The sequence below is a fragment of the Bactrocera latifrons genome, unplaced genomic scaffold, assembly GCF_001853355.1.
Source record: "Bactrocera latifrons isolate USDA-ARS-PBARC rearing strain unplaced genomic scaffold, ASM185335v1 scaffold_393, whole genome shotgun sequence".
NCBI lineage: Eukaryota > Metazoa > Arthropoda > Insecta > Diptera > Tephritidae > Bactrocera > Bactrocera latifrons.
This window is the reverse complement of record NW_017537038.1, coordinates 103,517-124,813: the sequence shown is the minus strand read 5'-3', so window position 1 is coordinate 124,813 and position 21,297 is coordinate 103,517. Positions and strand designations below refer to the sequence as shown.

Here is a 21,297-nt window from a genome sequence, read left to right as displayed (position 1 = left end):
AAATTTCCATTATTTTGTTATAATGATTCATATCCTGTAATAAACTCTCAATAAAATTATATAAGAATAGAATATTTTTAATTTGTACATTCCATGTTACTTGGCAACACTATTATGCAACAAACGCATAAAATATACCTACTCACAAATTCCCATACTCCTCTTTGCATATGTTTGACATTTGTTTTTGACGTTTGGTTGATCGCCCATGGAACTCACACATTCTCGCGGTTTAAAATTGTGTGCTGATGAAAGCTTCACCGTAAAATTTTTTATAATAATAATTCAGTAATTCTTATATTGTAATGCGTGTTTAAATAATTTACTTGGCCGATACATTAAAGTGCTTGTTTATCGCATTGAAAATAGTAACAAAGATTAACGGTAATGGCTGAGGAGATGGTGCAAATAAAACAAGAACCGCTAGAGATAATCTACGCTGCGGAAATGGATGATATTGAAGGTGACGCCACTAATCAAAGCAGCAGAAGTAATGAAGGTTCTTTTGATGTTGGCGACAAAAGGGCGTATAGCCTTATAAAATCCGTTAATACGGGCAATTTCAGTGCTAATGTTACAATTAAAGTTGAACCAGATTTATGCGAATATACAAATGCGGAAGCAACAGAATTCGATGATATTAACCAACAGAATTCAATGAGTTCAGCAAGCATTGCTCAAAATGTGCAAGTAAAGGGTGAGTTTTTGCAGCCAGTCAGTACGTTTTATAATTATTATTAATAAAAAAAGCAATTGCTAAAACAAACGCAAATTGCTGCTTGATATTCATTAGCTAATTATTGCTATTTTATTTTACTGCACGCATTCAGTTGCGACTGTGTTGCCATGTATCAGAATTTGTTATTCATGAATGAATTTGTATTAAACGTTTATTATTAAAATTGATATTAAGTTAATTAACATATTTTATATATTTTTTGTAGATGAGCCCGTAGATGATTACTTATATATTGCTGAGGATTGCAACATGTCTGAAACCTTGCCATTCTCTGCCAATATTGCTCCCAGGGAAGAGGATCAGCTAAGCCTACTAGCAAACGATTTTCAAGTAGTAGACGAGCATGAAAATATTATAACTATAACGGCAACTGATTTATCACCAAATAACACAGAATTGGCCTACATGCCAAAACTTAAACCGAATGGCCCCATGTGTAATCRCAGAACTAAAAAGTATATGTGCAAAATATGCTTGAAACGTTGTTATGAAGAAATCCATTATAGACAACACATGGAACAGCATAGAAAGAACCTTTTATATTGTACTAGAAAGTCATGTGACAACTGGTTTTCTTCACTAGAAGAATGTGAGAATCATGAACAACTTGTACATGATATAAAACATTTAAAATGCGATGTAAGTGATTATATACTTAATTTAGAGAAAATATTTACATTACATATCATTTAATACAATCATTTCAATAGGTTTGTAATCATAAATTCCAAACCTTCGAACAAATGTGTCAACACAAAGAAACCATGCATAGCAAATTGAAACGTATTGTTTGTTCTATGTGCCGGGATTGGTTCATAAGTAAGATCGAGCTGCACGAACATTGGCAATCATTACCCGATAGATGTGGACGTATGATCAGCATTCTCAATGAAACGCCAAAGCTGACGAAAAGCATAGAAGAAGTACTTAAAACCAGTTCTTATAAAATTAAAAATGGTAAGTAATTATTCCCAATAAAGTTAATATACACTGTATTAAATTTGCCGCGAAATGTATATGTATAATTATCAGCGTCACTAACTTTTTAGAAATGTCCGTCTGTCTATCTGTATATACTCGAACAAGAAACTGTAGGTGTACCCGAAGTTAAATTTTTTTCTTTTTTAAACTAGATGAGCATTTATTAAACACAAATTTTCTATCTCAACAGCTACCACTTACGCACCTGCTGGTTTGAAATTGAGATTGAAACCAACACTATTCAAAAGTGCAGAGCAGCAATCTGTCACAAAAATGCAAGATGATACAGTTGAGATTAAGACCGAACCTGTCGATTATGAAATGATTCTACCTGATTTTCCAGTCAAAATGAAGAGAGTATCTACAAATAGCACTGAAATCAATAAAAGTTCTCAAGCAACAGAAGATCGGGTTGGACCGCCACTCAAATTGCGCATACGTAAGGAATTGCTAAATCCAACCGCAACTGAAAGTGAAAACGTGGCATCTACACCGACACAAGAAGTTAAAACAAATCCCTTGAGTCACCTACTGGCACAACGTATTACCTCCAAATTCTCTCTTAAAAGTGTGCCAAAGTACTTTAACTTAGCAAATAAGGCAGGCGAAGAAAAAATTAAAAAACCGTCACACACAACCTCACCTCAATCGTTACTGAAATCATCGGTGGCATTACAACAAAGAAATACGAATGCGACACAAACCGCAAAAGTTTCAACGAAAAGTGAACACATGCCAAAAATGTTAAAATTATCGTCGAATTTCAAGATTGTAAAGATGTTACCCAAAGATACGCAACCGACTCTAGTTAAGTTGGCCATCAACAATCCCTTACAGCAAGCAAACACAAAGCGTACACCGCCCAAGGCTACCACGCCGCAAGTATCATTGCTAGCCAAAATTGAAAAGGGCGTGTCAATGTCAGAAACACCACTTAATTGGCAAAAGGATGCCACTAACAGTAGGCAATTTGCGATACAACAAGTTGAAGTGCCACCGTTGAATAAAGTGGTTGCCGCCGCTAAGCTAGAATCGGTAACTAAAACAAATACAGAAATAAGTTTAACGGAACTACTAAATGATGTGATAGTGCATAAAAGCGAGGAAAATGATGAAATGATAGCACAAAATATTGACATAAAAACCGAGAATATTAAAACTGAGTTCGATGAGGATATGATAACGCTACAATACGATGATGCATTATCGGCAGCCACTTTTAGCGACAGTAGCAGCAATGCAACATCCTTACGTATTTATGGAGAAGATGGAGGTATGTTATAAAAACAAAAATCGTTAAAAAATATTTCAGTGCTTCATTAACTAAATAATAATCACAGAATTGCCACCAAGACCACGTTCACCACACTTAACCCGCAATCGGTGCAGAAGCAAACCCAAAGTTAATCCTGAAGGTTACATTTGTCCGAAATGTAGCCGCCGCTATTCAACGCGTTCAATGATCAGGGAACATTTACGTAATAGTTGTGGACGCAATCCACAACACGAATGCGATGTTTGTCACAAATTTTTCTTCTCGACCAGCACGCTGAATTGTCATCGCACCATACATACCGGCGTATTGCCGCATAAGTGCAACTACTGTGATAAACGTTTTCGCACACGCGGTCAAGTCACTGTACATCATCGCACGCATACCGGCGAACGTCCATTCGTTTGCGAGGTTAGTATCATATACATTGAGATGTTCGTTATTTCTTACATTAATTGTTCTTGTATTTTGCAAACGTCTAACGGCAAAATAACGTACACCGTAATTGATTTATTTTAAAAATATTTTAACATATACACTCCTTTTAGATTTGCTCACAAAGTTTCACGCATCGGGAAACGCTCATTTCACATTTGTCGCGCCACATTGGCATGAAACGTTACAAATGTTACGGCTGTAACAAACAATTCTCCTGTATCAGCGGTCTAAGTATGCATCGTGCCACACGTCCAGAAACTTGTGGTCAATTTGAATTAAATACGCGTGCGATTGGTCCACGCGTACGTGTCATACGTGGACGCGTCGTGTTTGAACCGCAACCGGCCGACCCAGATGATGATGATGATGTTGCTGAAGGTGATGATAACATGAATGCTGATACTGTTGATCTACCAGAGGTTTTATCGGAAATTCAAAACAAATAACAAATAGTTGTTTATCTTTTTAATTAAATTGAATTGTTATATGATTCGTAGTTAACGAATTCGATTGTGTATATACTAGTTATGCTGAAATTGTATATGAAAATTATGTTTTGCGAAGCTAATACGTTATACTATTACTCGATATGCTAAAATATTGCGAATTCTTACTAAAAAAAACTGTAGCTATTAAGTTTCCACATTGTTTATTATATTGTGTAACAATTACTCACACTTTAGTATAGCTAGTTTGTAGTTGCGTGCGTTTTTTTTTTATAGATACACACACACACATGCATATATTTACTTTAGAGATAAGTGTCTTCAGAGGATAATAAATATTTTTTGAAATAAATTGTTTATAAATTTAAAAATAACTATTTGGTATGAGAAGTTTGATTTGTTCTTGTAGTTTAGTAGTACATATATTTTCATGATCCGTACTTCGCATTCAATCCCGTTGTGTGATGTTGAGGTTTGCTATAAGAAATGTATACATATATCCAAAGGAACTGAACAGCGTTACCCATGTCCATCTGTCCGTCTACACATGCGCGTATTTGTTCCCAAGGTTTTGAAATATCTCTTCTGAAGCTGCGCACATGCTCAGCTCTCATAAATCGCCGCTCATTTGTCGGAAACGCCGATTTCGCAACGCTTTAGCATGTATGTACATACATAAGTGCCAGACAAACTGAACGCTTAAATTTAAGTACTTCTACCTTGGATAACCGTTACAATAACAGCAACAAAGCATTTGTAGGGAAAGTTAATTTATGAAAGGTATTCTAGTAGTAGTCTAGCTGCAATTGAAGTTAAGGTTTTTTCTTGATCATCACGTTATTTGTATTACACCATTTTAAAGCCACCCAAATTAGTATTTCAACGATAAATTCTACATAAAACGGCTTTCTAGGTGGTGTTTTACTCCAGTAGCGGTGTTCTTGTTGCTGTAGTGGCAGAAAATATTGCGTAGACCCGACATTTCTATGTAAATTTGAGAGAACACAAACAAAATATTTATATTTATATATTTATTTTGAATATAACTAAAGTTAATATTTTCATTTTTTAAAAATGAAGTTCGCTGCGTACAAAATATTTATTAGTTTTGCGACAACACACAATTTGTCTCAACCATAACCTAAACACACTTTAGAAAATTATAAATAACAAAACTATAGAAAAGTACATGGTTATCGCCCCAACTTCTCTTCTTGAAGAGAATTTTTTAAGTAAAAAATTATAATATAATTATGCAACACTTTAAAACAATTACATATATATATATATATATATATTTTTTTTTTTTTCAAATCGAACAAAAATATTTCACTTATAAATGAAACCATCGCTTTTCCAGGCTTTTCACTCTAATTTATCGTTCTAGCTTCTACCACTTACGCAATTAAAACAGAATGACCACAATAAATTCGTTACATCGACAATATCAATGCTTAATTATGCTCTACATATGCATATAATTATTATTGCCATTAACATGGTGCTGTTGTTGTTGTTGCTGCAAAACATGTTGATGCAATTCATCAGCATCAAAGAATATCATTTGATCTGCATTCATTATAGCGCCAGGCGTTTCGTTCGCCACTGTTGTGACTATCGGCAGTTGAGTAGGACGAGTTTGTAGACGTGCCGACCGACGTACAGAGCCTAATTTTGTTGTGTTCAGTGTATTGGATGTAGCAACTGGAGTTAACGGGCTTGTTTGATTGCAACCGGTACTTAATAAATTAAGTGGCACAGCTGATGTGGTTGTTGTTGGAGTTATAGTGATGCTATGAATACCATTTTGTTGACGCTGCTGCTGTTGTTGATGATGTGTTTGCTGTTGGTGCTGGTTTGCTTCGATTATTTCAAATAATTTCACATCCGTAGAGGTGTTAGTAGTGTTGGCTACAGATGCAGTACAGTGGTTGATAGCATTTGTTGTTATTGTTAATGCACCAGTATGTGTTGTCATTGCTTTTGTTGTTATGATGGTTGTATTACTGTTGTCCGCATTTATTGCTGTAGAAATTTTTTTTTTTGTTTTGTACTTTAAACTTACTAGATATAGCATTCACATAAACATCGCAACTTATATACACACACTCTTGAATTAATTTAATAGAACTTTGTTTTAATAAATAATATAAAATTTTGAAACTCAATATGTGTAAATGGTTATTGGTGATAGAACAGTGCATGTTTAACTCAATTTAGCCATAATCTGCTAGATAAAGGTGCTGTAGATGATTGCGTGTACATGCGTGTCATTTTTACATTGTGTAAACTTATGTAGTGTTGCCTTTAACAGTATTATGTTATTTTTTTAAAATCCAATTCAACAATTTAAATAAATATATTTATATATAATTGGGTAAGCGCTATTTTTACGACAGATCTGTCTTACGAAATTCAGTTGAAGAGTCATCTTGCAGCATATTTGTCTCACTATATAAATTACGATCCGATTTGGTTGACTAGACAGTAAACTAAATAATTAATTATATCATATACTTCATGTTAAACATCCACTTACCTCACGAAATTTGTGTAGGTACATAGACAATGGCTCAACGTAGTTGTCGAAACCCAAATTGGCAAACGCATACAATAAATCATCACCATTTACGGTCTTTCTGTTTTCTGCTATACTACGCTCTATGGCTTCCGATGTGATAAAGGATATAAATTCGGAAACACATTCCTGTATGCATTCTCGAGCGTCTTTAGCGATTTTACCATTCTCTGGTACAGGCACCTTCATAATCTTTATAATATTGCAAATGGGTAGGAAGCGATCCTGTTCACGTAGCATATAATTTCCGCCGCTATGCTTGTTATCTGATTCATCATCTACATATAATAACATTTTATATTGTAATTTTCTGTTTCTTCATTCAGTTGTGAACAAATACAGCAAATACTTACCGCCTGACACGCCATCCTCATCGTCCCGCATCATAAAATCATTCAAATATGGTTGTGAATCACCGCTAGTACTCATATTAAGTTTATTTCACTTTAAAAAGCTAATTATTATATTTATTTCAACTTTTTCTGTTAAATTTTACTTCTATAAAAACTGCGTGTTGTAAAAAAGTGTATGCATCAACAACTTTGACAGCTTTATTATAATTTTAAGCCTCTTTTGTTCAATTTTTCGCATTTGTTTACGCTGCAGTGCTGCCCGGCCTTTGAAGTTTTTTATTATCGTACAGTTTTTATTTTCAATTAATTATAAATAGAGATTTCGAGCATTATAACCAAAAAATACGCCAAAGAATAGGAAAGAATGTAAAACTTAATTAGTCCTAGCTATTATTTATTCAAATCATAAATTTAAAATGAAAAATGCCTCCGTAGAACCTAAAATTAATCGGTACAATCGTTTGAAAATAACCTAATTATATCTGGCAACACTACCGGTGAGGAGGTGCGTGCCCAAGTCACATTTGTGAATTGTAATTATTTGCGTTCACAAAAATCTTAAATAATAGGATAAATATTAGTTTAAAAGTAGACAGAGACTTAAATTAATAACTTGACTAGTTTATGAATTGTGATTTACTGTTGAAATGCGTCTAACGCATTAACAGCAGCTGCCCATAAGCGGCATTGCACAGTGACTACCGGTCTAAAGGCATCTAGACGCATTTTTTTTGCGCCTTACTTATTTATTTTATCTAAATCATAAAGGAATAGCTTATAACAAAAAAGTAAGGATAACGTAACCTTATAATCAACATACCTATGTTTAGTAGTAAAATGATAGCGTTGTTATATGTTGCAGAACAAAGGATAACGTGCCATAGCAACAAAGTATTTGAAATTAATATCCATTGTTGCAGCATCTAATACAAGACCCAAGAGAATGACCCATAAGCAAAAACGAAACAGACTACCGAATTTTACACCTGCTGAAGAAAGTTTTTTACTATCACTGGCACATAAATACGTTAACGTAATTGAAAGTAAACTAACTGATGCGCAGATTTGGGAGGAGAAACGAAAAGCATGGGAAAATATTGATATTGAGTTTGGTAATAAGTTTGGTTTTAGAAGAGGATCTAAAAATCTACGTGAAAAATATGATAATTTGAAGCGTAAATTAAGACGAATGGAAAGCAAAGACAGAAGCGATGATGAACAAACATTTCAAAAGTTGTTATTTGATGAAAATATTGAAAAATTATCAGCTATTATAGAATTTTCAGCAGACTGTAGCTCAAATGATGTCGAAAACAATGGTGAGTTAATTTAATTTAAACTATATAGCAACTTTCAGTAATTTACTGATTAAACTAATTTGTATGTCAAAATTTTAAGATTTTAATATAAAATTGTATAAATTTTATTTATTTTCACAGACTCATTTGGGACTGACCCTGTAATGAATAATAATTTTAATGATACAGCGCAGAGATGTAGTTTTGACGATCCGATTCAGGATTCCGAGACTGTTGAAAAGGTGAGCAAAATCACATATATGTAAATCAATAGGTATATTTGTATAAGTAAATTATGTTTTAAAATAATGAATATTAACATGATAGGAAGGCGAACACAAGTGGTTGTCATCAAATTCAAACCACTCGGCACAGAGTAGAAAAATCAAATCTTCTCGAAAACCTGATCTAAAACCATGTTATAATATAAACGATTTGCGATCTGTCGAGAAACATCGCTGGGATTGTAAAAGAAACAAAAGAGAAGCGGAAAAACACAGATGGGAGTTCGAAAAGAACAAATTAATTGTAGAGAAGCACAAATGGGAGCTAAAGGAAGCCAGACTAAAAACTAAACTTTTGCAAATGAAGTTAAAGGTAATTAATCAAATTTAAGATCATAATGAATTATTCGTATATTTTATTACTGGACCAATAACACACTAAATATGTATATAGTGAAAACGCGGTTACTTTCATTCTCCTACCTCATATTTTAACTTCAATTCTCTTATTATAGTACTATTTTTTATGAACTAATATATTTTATTAAATTAGTGAACTAATTCTGTTTTAATTACAACTGGTCGGAAAAGCTGATGTAATCGATAAATTTGTTAACTATCGATTTGATATTGATAATATATATATATCGGATGCCAACAGTTTGAAAGCTTTTGTAAATAATCATATACGCAACATTGTTCAAATCAAAACAAAGATGGCTGATTTTTACCGGCTCGACTTTTGACACATTTTGCATTCTACTTACGGCAACTGAGAAAGGGAGCAATGTTTTTCCATAGATAACGTTTTTCTCTGTTCCTCCTCTAATACATAAGGTATTATTTAGTTAAAAATTAAACTACTTAACGGTTTTAGTTAAAAAATGGTCCTTCTTTGAAAAACTTATTTATTAAAAAAAGGAAAATAAATAATTTAAATATCACAACATAAGCAACGAAGCATAATTATGAGAAAATGCCGAGAAAAAAAGCAGACCTCAACAATGGGCGAAGTAGAGCTGCTCGACGAGTGCGGCGTAGAAGAGATTATCAAAAGGTGAACAAATATTATTATATATTGTGGCAGATAGGTTAAATGTGTACATACATACATATGTTTTGTACTTTCTTAAGGCGAAGTATTGAAAAAAAGACTGACTGTATAAGCGTGCGCGTACAATAGTAATAACACAATTATTTCCCTCACAATACATTAAATTGCAAGATAATTTATACATTGTTATTCATGAAAAAAAAAAAAAATGTAAAAAAACTGTATAAACGAAGCATTACTGGAAATATTTCTGAAAATCAAGTATAGTTTTAGAAAAAAAGGTTAAGAACAGAAACTTCAACTAAAAGTAACTAGCTTTACAAGTCTTGAGGTAACGATCTTACATTTTGAACATTAAATTTTCTTGCAAAGAACTGCTCATTTGTCGGATATAGCTGCCATACAAACTGACCTATCAAACTCAAGTCTTTGTAGAGAAACTTTTTTATTTCAGAAAGCAACATGTAATGTGCAGATTATTATCTGCAACACTATAATCGACGAACAAATTTTTCAGATCGTATCACCCTCATATAGCTGCCACTCAAACTGATCTATCGAAATTAAGATAAAGATCTTTTTACGAATTAAATATTTTTTTGTTTTTTTCTTCCTTTTTTTTCAGAATTTTATACCTAGAAACGATTCAAAAAGTTGCATCGGCGCTATATCTGAAGATTGTTTTCAAAGAAAACCCGAATCTCATATAAGAATGCAAAATGCTACTAACGCGCAAAGTGTCGATAAAGCTCAGAACTCAATCAACATCGCCACATTATCTACAGACGTTAAAGTTGAACCTACCCTTGACATTATGGACGTTGGAAATGACTGTGCCATTAACTCCAATGAAAACTGCGCATCCAACAGTCGAGTCGAAAAACGAAACGGAACAACGAAAACGAACAGTGAAGAACTAGGTGATATGTGTAAAAGAGTCAAAACAATGCCGTCGGTTTCAAGTAATGAGCAACAACAGTGGGAACTGGCTTTAAAGCATGATATGCCCGAAACTTCAAATAACGACCATAGTAGTTTTCTCGATCCTATCCAATTAGTTGAGACTAATATTAATTCATATATTGGCGATGATGATGATGAAGATGATGGTTGTCAAATTAGTGAGGAATCTATACCTTTAGACGCTACAACAGATGATAAAACAAAAGGTGGATATAAATCAAAAAAAATTATAAAATAATTTTACTTCCTTTTTTGAAATAGTTTCAACGCATGATGATGATTTTTTAAAACTTCTAAACAAACATAAACTGGCGTATTACTGGTCTAAATTGAAGGAAATGAATATTGGCTTAGATTACTTGCAGTATATAGAAGAGGTAGACGTTAGAGATATATGTGGCCGTGATATTGGTGCGCGTATACGATTTCGTGCATTATTAGAAGATTGGCGCACGGTACATGTAAGTAAAATATTTAAATATTTCTATGTTTAATGTTTACCTTTCCTTTCACAAAAACCCTCAATCGGTTCAACCATTGAACATTAACAGCTCTCACGTTTTCTTTTGATATGTATTAATGACGATGCTTCAACCATATACTATTTCACTGGAATATTCAATGCTCTTCATCAAAGAGTATAGTTTTTACTCTATTTTAACAGAAGTGAAGTTTAATTCTACAGTAGACTTCCCAGCGAATCCCCTGGATAATTTTTTTTGTTTTGGCGCTTTCAAAGTTTTTGTGTAGATTTTATCATTTTATTTCCTCAACAGAGAAAAATATTATTACTTTTTTTTTTTGGTTTAAAGTTACTACATCCCCACGGGGTGGAAGATTACTACTTTGACCAGTAAACCGATTGTAGGCGGTGGGACGATTATCCCGAATAAGTCTATTGGCATTGAAAAGGTCTATATATCCATTTCCCTTGACAAAATTTTCTGTTTTTTAAAAGGGATGGGATGCACGCGTTCACGAACAGTTTTTATGGTGGATATTGGATAGAAATTTTAACACATGAGGATACAGCTGTCTCAGCTCTTGAACCGTTTAAAAATTTTATAAGGATGACAAAAATATATTATATTTATAACAATGGAATTTCGAAAAATGTAGATTTTAGAGAAATAATATTTCATTTGTTTTGGGCTTCAATATTTGAGTAATTATACTGAAGATCCATTTATTTAGTAATTAAATATTTACATTGCTGACAATTTCGACAACTATTGGTAAACATAAGCAATATGCAGTCTGCATTGGCAATATTGCTAGCAATACAGATTTTGATAAATCTTCTATTGCCTGTCGAGGTGCCACGTAAGTGTTAAAAACACAAAATCGTCAAAATGTAAACAGAAAATTTATGAAAAAAAAATAACAAATAAGTAATTTGACATTATAGATACAAGCACCTCTTTCGTAAGAGGAAGCACGCTTCGTATTGGCACAACCTAGTTCGTTATTACACGAAGCAACTTTTGTTGCGGCAACTCTTGTTTTATAGGCGAGGGTGCGACGAAGAGAGGAGAATCGCGCCGAGTTTCCGGTGTGCAGCAACTCGCTTTGTGTTCTTATTCGTAACAGTTCGCTGCGACGTTTTTCTGCATTCGTGTTCTTTCGTAGTCCATAGTTGCATTTGCGTATATTATTTTGAAATTAATATTTTGAATATATTTAAAAAATTTAATTTCATCATTTGTCACGTAATTTGCAAATATGTATGCAAATATACGTAATATAATATAAATATTTTAGAAATGGAGTATGACGAAAAAATCGAATTAATTAAAGATATTGTGAAATGTATGGAGGAAGAAATACAAATTGATTCAGACGATAGTGAAGATCTGTTACATAACCTTTGTTTTAAATTTGAATTATAAATAAAATGTATTTCTTAATTGACAGAACTGATTAATATATGTGATAGAGTGGCCCAAATACCTATAAGGAAAAAGAAACGACAATGGGTTAAAGTAATGTGAAAGAGAATGAGAAAAAAACTGGAACAGAGTTGCGCAACACAAGTTGCTCGTGAGAATGCAATGGGCAACAGCAAAAGAGAATCGCCAGAATCAGCAACAAAAGTTGCTTCGTGTAATAGCCGACCTATAATTGAAACATGCTTACGTTGCCGTTTTTTATGTTTGTTCCATTTATCGGTTATCGATTAGAACGCGCTTAACTTAAAAAAGTATTCGAAATACTTCAGTGTTATAACTTAATTTTTTTTTCTTTCCGTGTCAAAAATTTTGATTACGTTTCGGTTGTGTGTAAATTTTTCAAGTTTGTGAATTAAATCATAATAAAACTTGGATAAAATTATTGCAAAAGTAAGTTCACATGTGTGTATACTCGTTTCTCATTTAAGACAAATGTTTCACTATTTTTCAGCAAAAAAATAAAGCCATTTGTTAAGCTTGTGCATGGGCGGTTAATTAATTCTACATAAATATATTGTTTGTAAAAAGTTTTTCATTTGCCAAACAATATCAGACTGGTGCTAGCAAGTTATAAAACATAACTCAACAAGCAAACAAAAAAAAAAAAAATATTACGCGACCATTTCTGGATATGTCGCAAGAATTAAATAATAGTGCTGAACTTGAATTGGAAGATCAACAAGAACAGCGTGTACTTCATATGGATGGTAAACATTATATTTGTTTGCATTCCCACAAATTATTGTAACCTTTTTTTTTACAACCAGAGCTAACCGCTAAAATCGACAAAGTACTCACGCATCAGCATGAACTAATAGCAATGGTTAGAAAAGCGTCTAAACAAAATATATTGCCTTTAACTAGCAAAAAAGAAGAATTGGGTCCTTTTAAGCACGATATATCCAGCAATGCAGTAGGACATGTAAGAAGGAATTTTTTAATTTATATTAAACTCTTTTGAAACGTGCATGTAAATTAATAGTTGCCAGCTTTCAAATGTCTACTCGAACGCAAAAGTATGCATCAGTTTTAGCGCCATAATATTTTCAAAACAAAAAACTCGGAATGATACAACTTATGTTGGATGAGTGCTTCATACTATTTTACATGTACTTGACAGTTTTCCTTTCCAGATGCAATAAAATTCGACGATTATACAAATTTAGTTCATAAAAAGGCGCTGTGCTCAGTAATGCTGGGTTAAATAAAAATTCCTCTCATATTTTTTTTTTTTGTGAGAATATTCTTTCGGTTGTGAATCATATGTATTAAATATATGTTTTTAGAAACAAGAGTAAATATTTTTATTTACTTTAAAATACGTCATAATATTATATTTAAATATAAATAAAACAAAAAGAGCTAAATTGTGTTGGCATTTTTTTAAAAAATACGCTGTCATTGGCAAAAGACAAACGTAATTGTAGGACAAGTCTTACGCAAATGAGACAGATATTAATGCTAAAAACAATTTTATTAATATTTAATTATAAACTGGTGTTACACTTTTTTAAATTGGGTATTTTTGGGTTAAAAGTTAAAAAAAATATACCGAAAAAATTTAAAATATTTGTTATTACAAAATAACAAAAATGAATTCAAATGTTAATTAAATTTTTTTAATGCATTTTTTGCATCACTGCCAGCAAATAATCACATCATTAATTTTAAGAAATTAAAAACAATAGCCATACTACATAGCTCAATAAAAGAGTTCATAATTTTTAATGAGTTTTATAATCTTTATTTGTTATCTAGAGTCTATCTGAAACTATTACAAGTCCAATAACAGTACTCAAGGAGGCCAAAAGAGGTAACTATAATGTCTATATCATATTTTATGAATAAATTTTTTTATTTACTTTAAATCGTACATTTTGCATTTTTTAGTGATTGCTGAACTCAAAGCGATTATAAAGCAAGCACCGTTTGTCAAAGGTATTTAAAAATTTTTTGTATTTATATATTTTCAAATTGTAAAGGGGTTTAAAGATTCGGTGCAACCGAAGTAAATGCTTATTTTATTATTATATTTTTTTGTATAATACAATAAATTTTAATTAAATTATATTATTTTTTTAAATTAAATTATATTATTTTTTTAATTAAATTATATTATTATTTTTGTTAAAGATCAAAACAGTGCCGTAACTTCCAAAGAAAGTCAATGCAGTCAGTATACGAACTATAAAAAAGTCTTACCTGAAACACCATTCCACTCGGTGTTAGATTTTAAAGTGTTTGAAGAATTGATTAAAAACTCGGAAGAAGCATATCAAAATTTGGTGAGTTTAATTTCTTTTACTTAAATATAATTATTTTTTATATTCCTAATATATTAGAAATTTTAATTGCAGATAACTGAATTAACCGCACAACACATATACAATTCTGTTAATTTTCTGAAAGCCTCATGGCGTCGCATAATGAGCGATCACGTTGCGCAGCATTTTTGCTGGACAGGCACATTAGAAAAGCCAGCTATACGCACATTGAGCGTGACTAAGGCATTGAAAGGTTAGTGTTTAGCGTCTATAAATAGTGCACTTCTATGGCGTTGTACAATTCACTCATACAATTTCATTTATATTTTTCTCTTCAGAGGCTTATCAGCGTAAATTTAATTTTTGCACTAACGACGATTTCCAACGCACAATTCAACCATTTTTCCTCCATGCAAAAACGCGTTTGCAGAAAAAACAAAACTATGAGAAATTAAAATCGACCAACATAACATTGTAATGTTACATGTATCCAAGTATGTACTTAGCATGTAAGTTTAAGTTGGTGCTAAGATAGGGATTGATTTTTGCGACGAGAAAATTACGTTAAACGTAAAATTTCGTTAGAACTCAAGAAATTTCGGTTTTTAATTATTATTATTTTTAAGATATGTATATTAAGCGCGTAAAAAATCTAAACTAAGAAATTTAATTGAATTTACATACATACATCAACCAAACGAAGTATGCGAATTTCAGTGGCGTTGAAAATATTTGAAATTTGTGCTTTGAACCAGTGCGACCAGACTGGTTAAAACTCAAGAACGGCGGGGCCGATTGAGCTGATTTTGGTTTTAAAATGTTTGTCGTAGTCCAGGGTAGGTCTAAACGGTGAGCAAATAAGGAAAAATTGCGAGTAAGATAGAGTAAGACGACAATTCCATTTTCCCATATAAAAGTTCACCACTTACTTTCTGTCAAACATTTGACGGTATTTGTACTCTCAGTTCCAATCGAATTGAAGAACGCATTAAAACAAGACTTTTGAATCGACAACATAATATTAACTTTGCTCATAACAGCGTGTATTTAAATTTCAAAATATAAAAATAATTAATGTGTTGACATGTTTGATGGGTGCCAACCTTACAGGTTTAGGTAACCAGCCACTAGGAAAGGTGTTCCAATTTACAAAATCTCTTGTATCATTTGCGACTATAGTTTGTTCAACTATTGTGCTGGAGTGTCGCTGTTTTCCGAGTGTTTCGTGGTGCTTGCTTGCTGCACCTGCTCCATTTGCTGTCTGTTGATCCAGTAGTCTAGGAGAATTTGCTAAGCGGCTTCATACTTTGTTTCTGTTACTGGTAGATGTTGAATTAATCCACCAACTTCTCCACCTAATGACGTCTTCAATCCGAACATCTTTTCCACTTCAGTTAAGTGCTCCAAATTATATACTAAACTTTTAACTTTTATGAACGCTGAGTGATGACCATTGTTTCATTTCACCATAAAGTATTGGAATTTTAATTCCTTACAGTTGTACAAAAAAATGGATATTTACTATTTTGGCACGATGGCAGGGCGCAAAGTCGTCCTGAAAAATAAGGACATCCGCTCGTGAAAAGTGGGTTTCCATTGCAGATATTAAATTTCTTTCAAGTGTCTCCTGATACTTATTGCCATTGACAGTTCCTTCTATTAGGGCTAGTTGCCCAAGGCCATAGTAGGAAAAGCAACCCCATACCATTGGGCTGCCTCCCTGCTTAACAGTTTTTGAATACATTCGTCCTTGAATCGCTCACTAGTTCTCATTATCACGTAGGACATACCGTCGCTACAGAAAATGTTAAATTTGGACTCATCTGATAAGATTACATTTTGCCAATCAAATTGAGTCCAATTTTGATGTTCTCTTACCCATCGTAAATGGTTTTAACACGTTTTTGGGGCCTTGTGTATTGTGCCTTCCGATTGTAGTGGCATGTATGTGGGTTTATATTTAAATCACATTAGCTTCGTTTTAAATTATTAAATTAGGTTTATTTGAAAATACTAAATTAGGTTTACTTTAAAACAAATTATTTTAGATGATGATAAAATACGTCTTACGCAGTGTCGCATTTAACAGTAGTAAGTGGTTAAAGTTACGTCCACTTCGAATCGAATTACGTTCGTCTGTCGGTCCCACATGTATGTAAGAAGTGATTATTATGCTTATTAGATATAAAATGTTTTTAATCCATAAAAGTGAAGATGAGTGGTATAAACTGAATAGAAGAATACATTATCCGCTGCGTTTGCTCTTCTTTACTGTTGTCTACTTCCCCAACTATCTTTACTTCTCGAGACGTGAAGTTGTTTGCCGCTTTCCAGCATCACGCAGCATGTTGCCAACATTACATCTATGTACTCTCCTTACACCCGCGGCCAAGCGTAACTTACCACATGATTTTTTTTTTCACTATTTTTAATTTTTTCGTTCTTTGGGTAACTTTTTTTATGGATTTAATAGAATACGGTGAATATATAGATGGCTCGAATATATTTGGTTAACTGTTGACTTTAATCTGGCCCATTTGTAAAATTAAATAGAGACAACTTTTTTATTTGCACACAAGTCTTTGATTTCATTATTACTAATTCTTGTAATAACTTAACAAAATTTTTTGTTTCAATTGAAAATGGAATTACAACATATTCAAAAAGAATAACGGGAAATCTAATATGGCGTCGGTCCACCTCTAGCGGATATTACAGCTTCGATACGAGCAGGAATTGACCAAACAAGTTTCTCCAAAATATTGCTTGAAATTTCCTCCTCCCAAACACTGTCTAAAATTTTTTTTAGTTCTGGTTTACTTTTAGACTTAGGATGAGCAACTTTGCACTTCATTATGTGCTATATGTGCTCAATAGGATTTAAGTCGGGAGAGTTTCCTGGCCAATCCATATGATGTAATCCGAGGAATTATAAAAAAACATTCTATTATTTTTGGTTATATTTTGAAGGGATTAATAGTAGTCAATTTCAGAGCGTAAATTACCGATTTTGCTTCCTATATTTTTCTGCGTTCATTATGCCATCGATAAATACCAGAGGCGCACGTGCGTAGTGAGAAAAACAACCCCAGATCATTTGGCTTTGAGGGTGCTTAACTGTTTTTACCACACAATTTTCTTGAAATCTTTCTCCTAGAAAACGCCGTACATACGGTAGGTGGTCAGCGCAATGCAAATTAAACTTGCTTTCGTCAGACCATATGACATTACACCATTGCTCTAGAGTCCAATTTTTATGCATTCTTGCCCACTCTAACCGCTTAATTCTCATTTGCTTTGTCAGAAGGGGCTTCTTTGCTGGCCTCCTACCACACAGTCCGAACTCCGCAAGACGTCTCCGCACCGTTCTTACGCTTACTTTTACGTCATGTTGCTGCTCAAGATCTCTCCTTATTTCCACAGCACTTTTGAATCGGTCCTTAAGACTTATCCGATGTGTGTATAACGCTGTCAGTTCGACTGGTTGTCTTCCTTCTCAGACCTGTCCTTTTCTTTGTCTCCAAGCGGTCCTCCAGATTCCTTTTTTTTTTTAATAAAGTGAGCACCGAGGGATGACTACAGCCGATTCTTCTAGAAATTTCTCTACATGAAACTCCTTCTTCTGCCAAAGTGAAAATAACCACTTTTTCATCGCGAGCCAGTCGCTTGTATTTGGAGCTCATTTTGTATGCCTTCCGACTTAACGATTGATATATGTTTGACACAACTTATTTTTTTTTTTAATATTTTATATTTGTGTAAGTCAAAGATCACTTCGTTAAAACTTAACGGAAAAATTCCATTACCGCAACAAGTACCGTTACAATGAGTGATAGAACACGTGTTCGCTAGAAATTTCTTAATGGTAAGTTACGCTTGGCCGCGGGTGTATATTGCAATTGTAAACTCAATTGGTGATTCCAAAATAACATGATTGGTAAAAAGGTTTAGAATTTGTTATGAATGTAGATTTCGATCAACTGAAAGTCGTTTTGATTTAATTCGTTTAATTAAATTTATTTAATAATTATATTGATAATAAAATATCAATGGTGGTCTGATAGGTTTCTGCTTTCGAAGTAACGGCTACCGTCCGTTTTTTTTTTTATCTTCGTCTTTCACTTATTCTGTTCGTCAAGTTTGCAGTGTCGCATTTAATACATAGGTGTTAAAAGTGACATTTACTTCTAGTTGTCTTGCCTTCATCTGTCGGTCCCAAATGAATGATAACGCATCGCCATTCATTTTATTCATATTTTGCATCAAGATAAATATAAAACTTCCCTCTCTGGTTCGTAATTGCCACATGAGCCAATTTTTTTTTCTGGCGTTGTATACTCTTTTTTTTTTTAATATAGAACAATCCCTTTTGAAATGATCCTGTGGAAACTTTAGTTTACCATCCCACGATTTCGGGGATTAAAAGTGGTATGGTTGGATAGGGCTGATGCTCTAGATTAAGAAAATATATAATTGTTGCCTCCGCAAACTTATAGTTTTCGAGATATTTGCATTTAAAGTTGAAAATTTTGCAAATTTTATCTTGCAATTTCTCGTTTTCTAGTAATAATTTATTTCATATTATGCATTTTTTATGCACTTACACTTCACTACATTGTTTCTACATATTTTTTTTACAGTAATTATTTAGTTACATATGAAATAAATTTTCCATTGTAATAAAAAAAGTTTTAAGGCTTATATATATGCCGAAATGGCCTCCGCAATTCCGTTGACATTCCGTTCGCAAGACATTATCGATTTTTATTTTTTATTAAAATTGTAACGCGGACTGATTTGCGCAGTGAGTCCCTAAACACCCGTTTATCTCCACACTCCAAAAAGCATTGCATTCGCTGACGCAATTCAACAACCATTACACCTACTCGTTACTTTTCGTAATTCAGCAACATCCACCACCACACTCGGCGGAGTCTTCATTCTTTAACAAAACATAATCACCGACATTATGCTTTACAATTTTTGCCTTATTTTTATCGAATCTAGATTTTTCATAACAAGAATTGCGCTCCATATTTTCTAAAGCCTGAGTTCTTAAAGCAGAGACGTCCACGTTCTGTTCCTTGTTACTTATTGGAATGAGACCAAATGGTCGTGCCTYTTTTCCAATAAGCAACTCTAAAGGACTAGCCTTAGTCACACGATTGGCCGTGCAATTCAAAGCCAGTTGTATTTCTTTTAATGCATCTTGCCAAGAGCGCTTGCTGGTTTCTACTGCGGTCAAAAGACTCTTTAACGTACTCATCACACGCTCAACTTGTCCATTAGCGCGACTTGCACCGGTCGCAATTAAATGTAACTCTATTTTTTGGGAAGAACAAAAATCACGGAAATCCTTACTGGCAAAACATCTACCCTGGTCAGCGATAACACGTGTAGGTACCCCAAAAACCGACATTGACGACTTCAAAGCCTTTGCACAATTTGCAGCATCAATATTGACAGTATGGTGTAAATAAACAAATTTGGTAAAGGCATTGATTTGAACTATTACGTATTCTTTCATATCGTTTTTGCCGCTTAATTTTCCGGTTATATCCATATGAACAGTATGCCATGGTATACCAATTTTTGGGATAGGATGAAGCTCTGCTTGAATTTTACCCGACGTTGGTTTAAACAGTTTACATGTAATGCAATTGTCGACAAACTTACGAACATATTTGGACATATTTTCGAACCAATAGTAATCATACACTTTACTAAGAGCTTTCTCCCAACCAAGGTGCATAATTGACTCGTGCACATGGTTTATCACGGACCACCTAAAGGACCTAGGTAGGGGAGACCGGGGTACCTTCGGCACTTTTTTTGAACCTGGATATCTCAGAAAATATCCAACGATTCGAAACTTAAATAATCTTAAACGAGTCTCACATTATTTAAAAAGAAGATGTTGGTGAAACTTTTCTTGAAATTGTAGCGGAGACAAATTTATTTAAGGTTAATTGAAAAGAGTAAAATCTGCTGAATGTACCCCGGGGCGGGGTAGCTCCGGCAATTGCTGGGTAACCTTCGTCGTTCATGTGGTGAAATTTAGTTATTAAATAAAAAACCCTTTTTTAATCTTTTTACGTTTTATTAAATATAAAGAGATAAACAAAAAGCATATTTTATGGTACTGTAGTTAAAAGCGTTGCCTCCTTGGCTTTTTTTTTATTAAATATAAAGAGATAAATATTTTTGGTACTTTTGTTGCCTTCTTGGCTTTAAAAAATATAAAGTTATTTGATGTTGAAGCCACTTAGATCGATTTCAAATATATATTTAGTGCGACTACGTGATGTTGAAGCAGGATTCACCCTGTTAGGAAGTTTAAATATAATTTCGCTTTTCAAAACCAATGATATATCCTTGTTCTTGGGCTTGACAAATATAGGCTGCAGAACATCAAGTTTCCTAAGAAAGCTAACTGTGAATGTACATTCACTAARGCTCTCAATGATTTCAGCAACATAATAAACTTTTTGTTTACAGGTTTGAGGAGGTGCGGCAAGAATATWATCTCCCACATTCAGTTCGAAGTTATCAGTCAATTCATTATTTGAAAAATTCTCCATCTCCGGCGTTTCTTTGCCACCAACGAAAGATCCAACTGATTGGTCAGTGTCTGCGTATTCAACACTTATGTTACTTTCGTCAGAAGAATCAATATCATTTCTAACGGAACCTTTAGGCTTTTTAGTCTTCAGCTGGATTTTTTTTTAAATATTTTT

The 21,297-nt window shown here is 33.3% G+C and overlaps 4 protein-coding genes across 5 annotated transcripts; 3 read left to right on the top strand and 1 right to left on the bottom strand.

Moving 5' to 3' along the window:
• The first annotated feature begins 203 nt into the window (after positions 1-203).
• LOC108972331 (zinc finger protein 236-like) lies at positions 204-4,235 on the top strand. The gene is made up of 6 exons (XM_018938869.1): positions 204-697; positions 945-1,378; positions 1,450-1,696; positions 1,911-2,993; positions 3,061-3,404; positions 3,542-4,235. Exons 1-6 carry the CDS (start codon positions 388-390, stop codon positions 3,875-3,877), a joined length of 2,754 nt encoding a protein of 917 aa, XP_018794414.1. The 5' UTR covers positions 204-387; the 3' UTR covers positions 3,878-4,235.
• Positions 4,236-4,947: 712 nt separating this feature from the next.
• Positions 4,948-7,019, bottom strand: LOC108972335 (transcriptional activator HAP3). The gene is made up of 4 exons (XM_018938873.1): positions 6,809-7,019; positions 6,417-6,733; positions 6,288-6,357; positions 4,948-5,902 (listed from the first exon to the last, which is right to left on the bottom strand). The coding sequence occupies exons 1-4, from the start codon at positions 6,882-6,884 to the stop codon at positions 5,343-5,345; spliced, it is 1,023 nt and encodes a 340-aa protein (XP_018794418.1). The 5' UTR covers positions 6,885-7,019; the 3' UTR covers positions 4,948-5,342.
• Positions 7,020-7,217: 198 nt separating this feature from the next.
• Positions 7,218-15,571, top strand: LOC108972334. 2 transcript variants are annotated; one of them, XM_018938870.1, is made up of 11 exons: positions 7,220-7,596; positions 7,671-8,127; positions 8,248-8,348; positions 8,434-8,703; positions 10,010-10,553; positions 10,609-10,808; positions 14,055-14,109; positions 14,187-14,234; positions 14,430-14,581; positions 14,654-14,813; positions 14,899-15,571. In XM_018938870.1, the coding sequence occupies exons 2-11, from the start codon at positions 7,752-7,754 to the stop codon at positions 15,036-15,038; spliced, it is 2,046 nt and encodes a 681-aa protein (XP_018794415.1). In that variant the 5' UTR covers positions 7,220-7,596; positions 7,671-7,751; the 3' UTR covers positions 15,039-15,571. The 2 variants fall into 2 exon arrangements, with proteins under 2 accessions (XP_018794417.1, XP_018794415.1); XM_018938872.1 differs by lacking the exon at positions 14,899-15,571 and having other exon boundaries at positions 7,218-7,596; positions 14,639-14,724.
• Positions 12,652-13,608, top strand: LOC108972336. Its single transcript, XM_018938874.1, has 4 exons — positions 12,652-12,686; positions 12,748-13,003; positions 13,064-13,218; positions 13,279-13,608. Exons 2-4 carry the CDS (start codon positions 12,928-12,930, stop codon positions 13,327-13,329), a joined length of 282 nt encoding a protein of 93 aa, XP_018794419.1. The 5' UTR covers positions 12,652-12,686; positions 12,748-12,927; the 3' UTR covers positions 13,330-13,608.
• Positions 15,572-21,297: the final 5,726 nt, after the last annotated feature.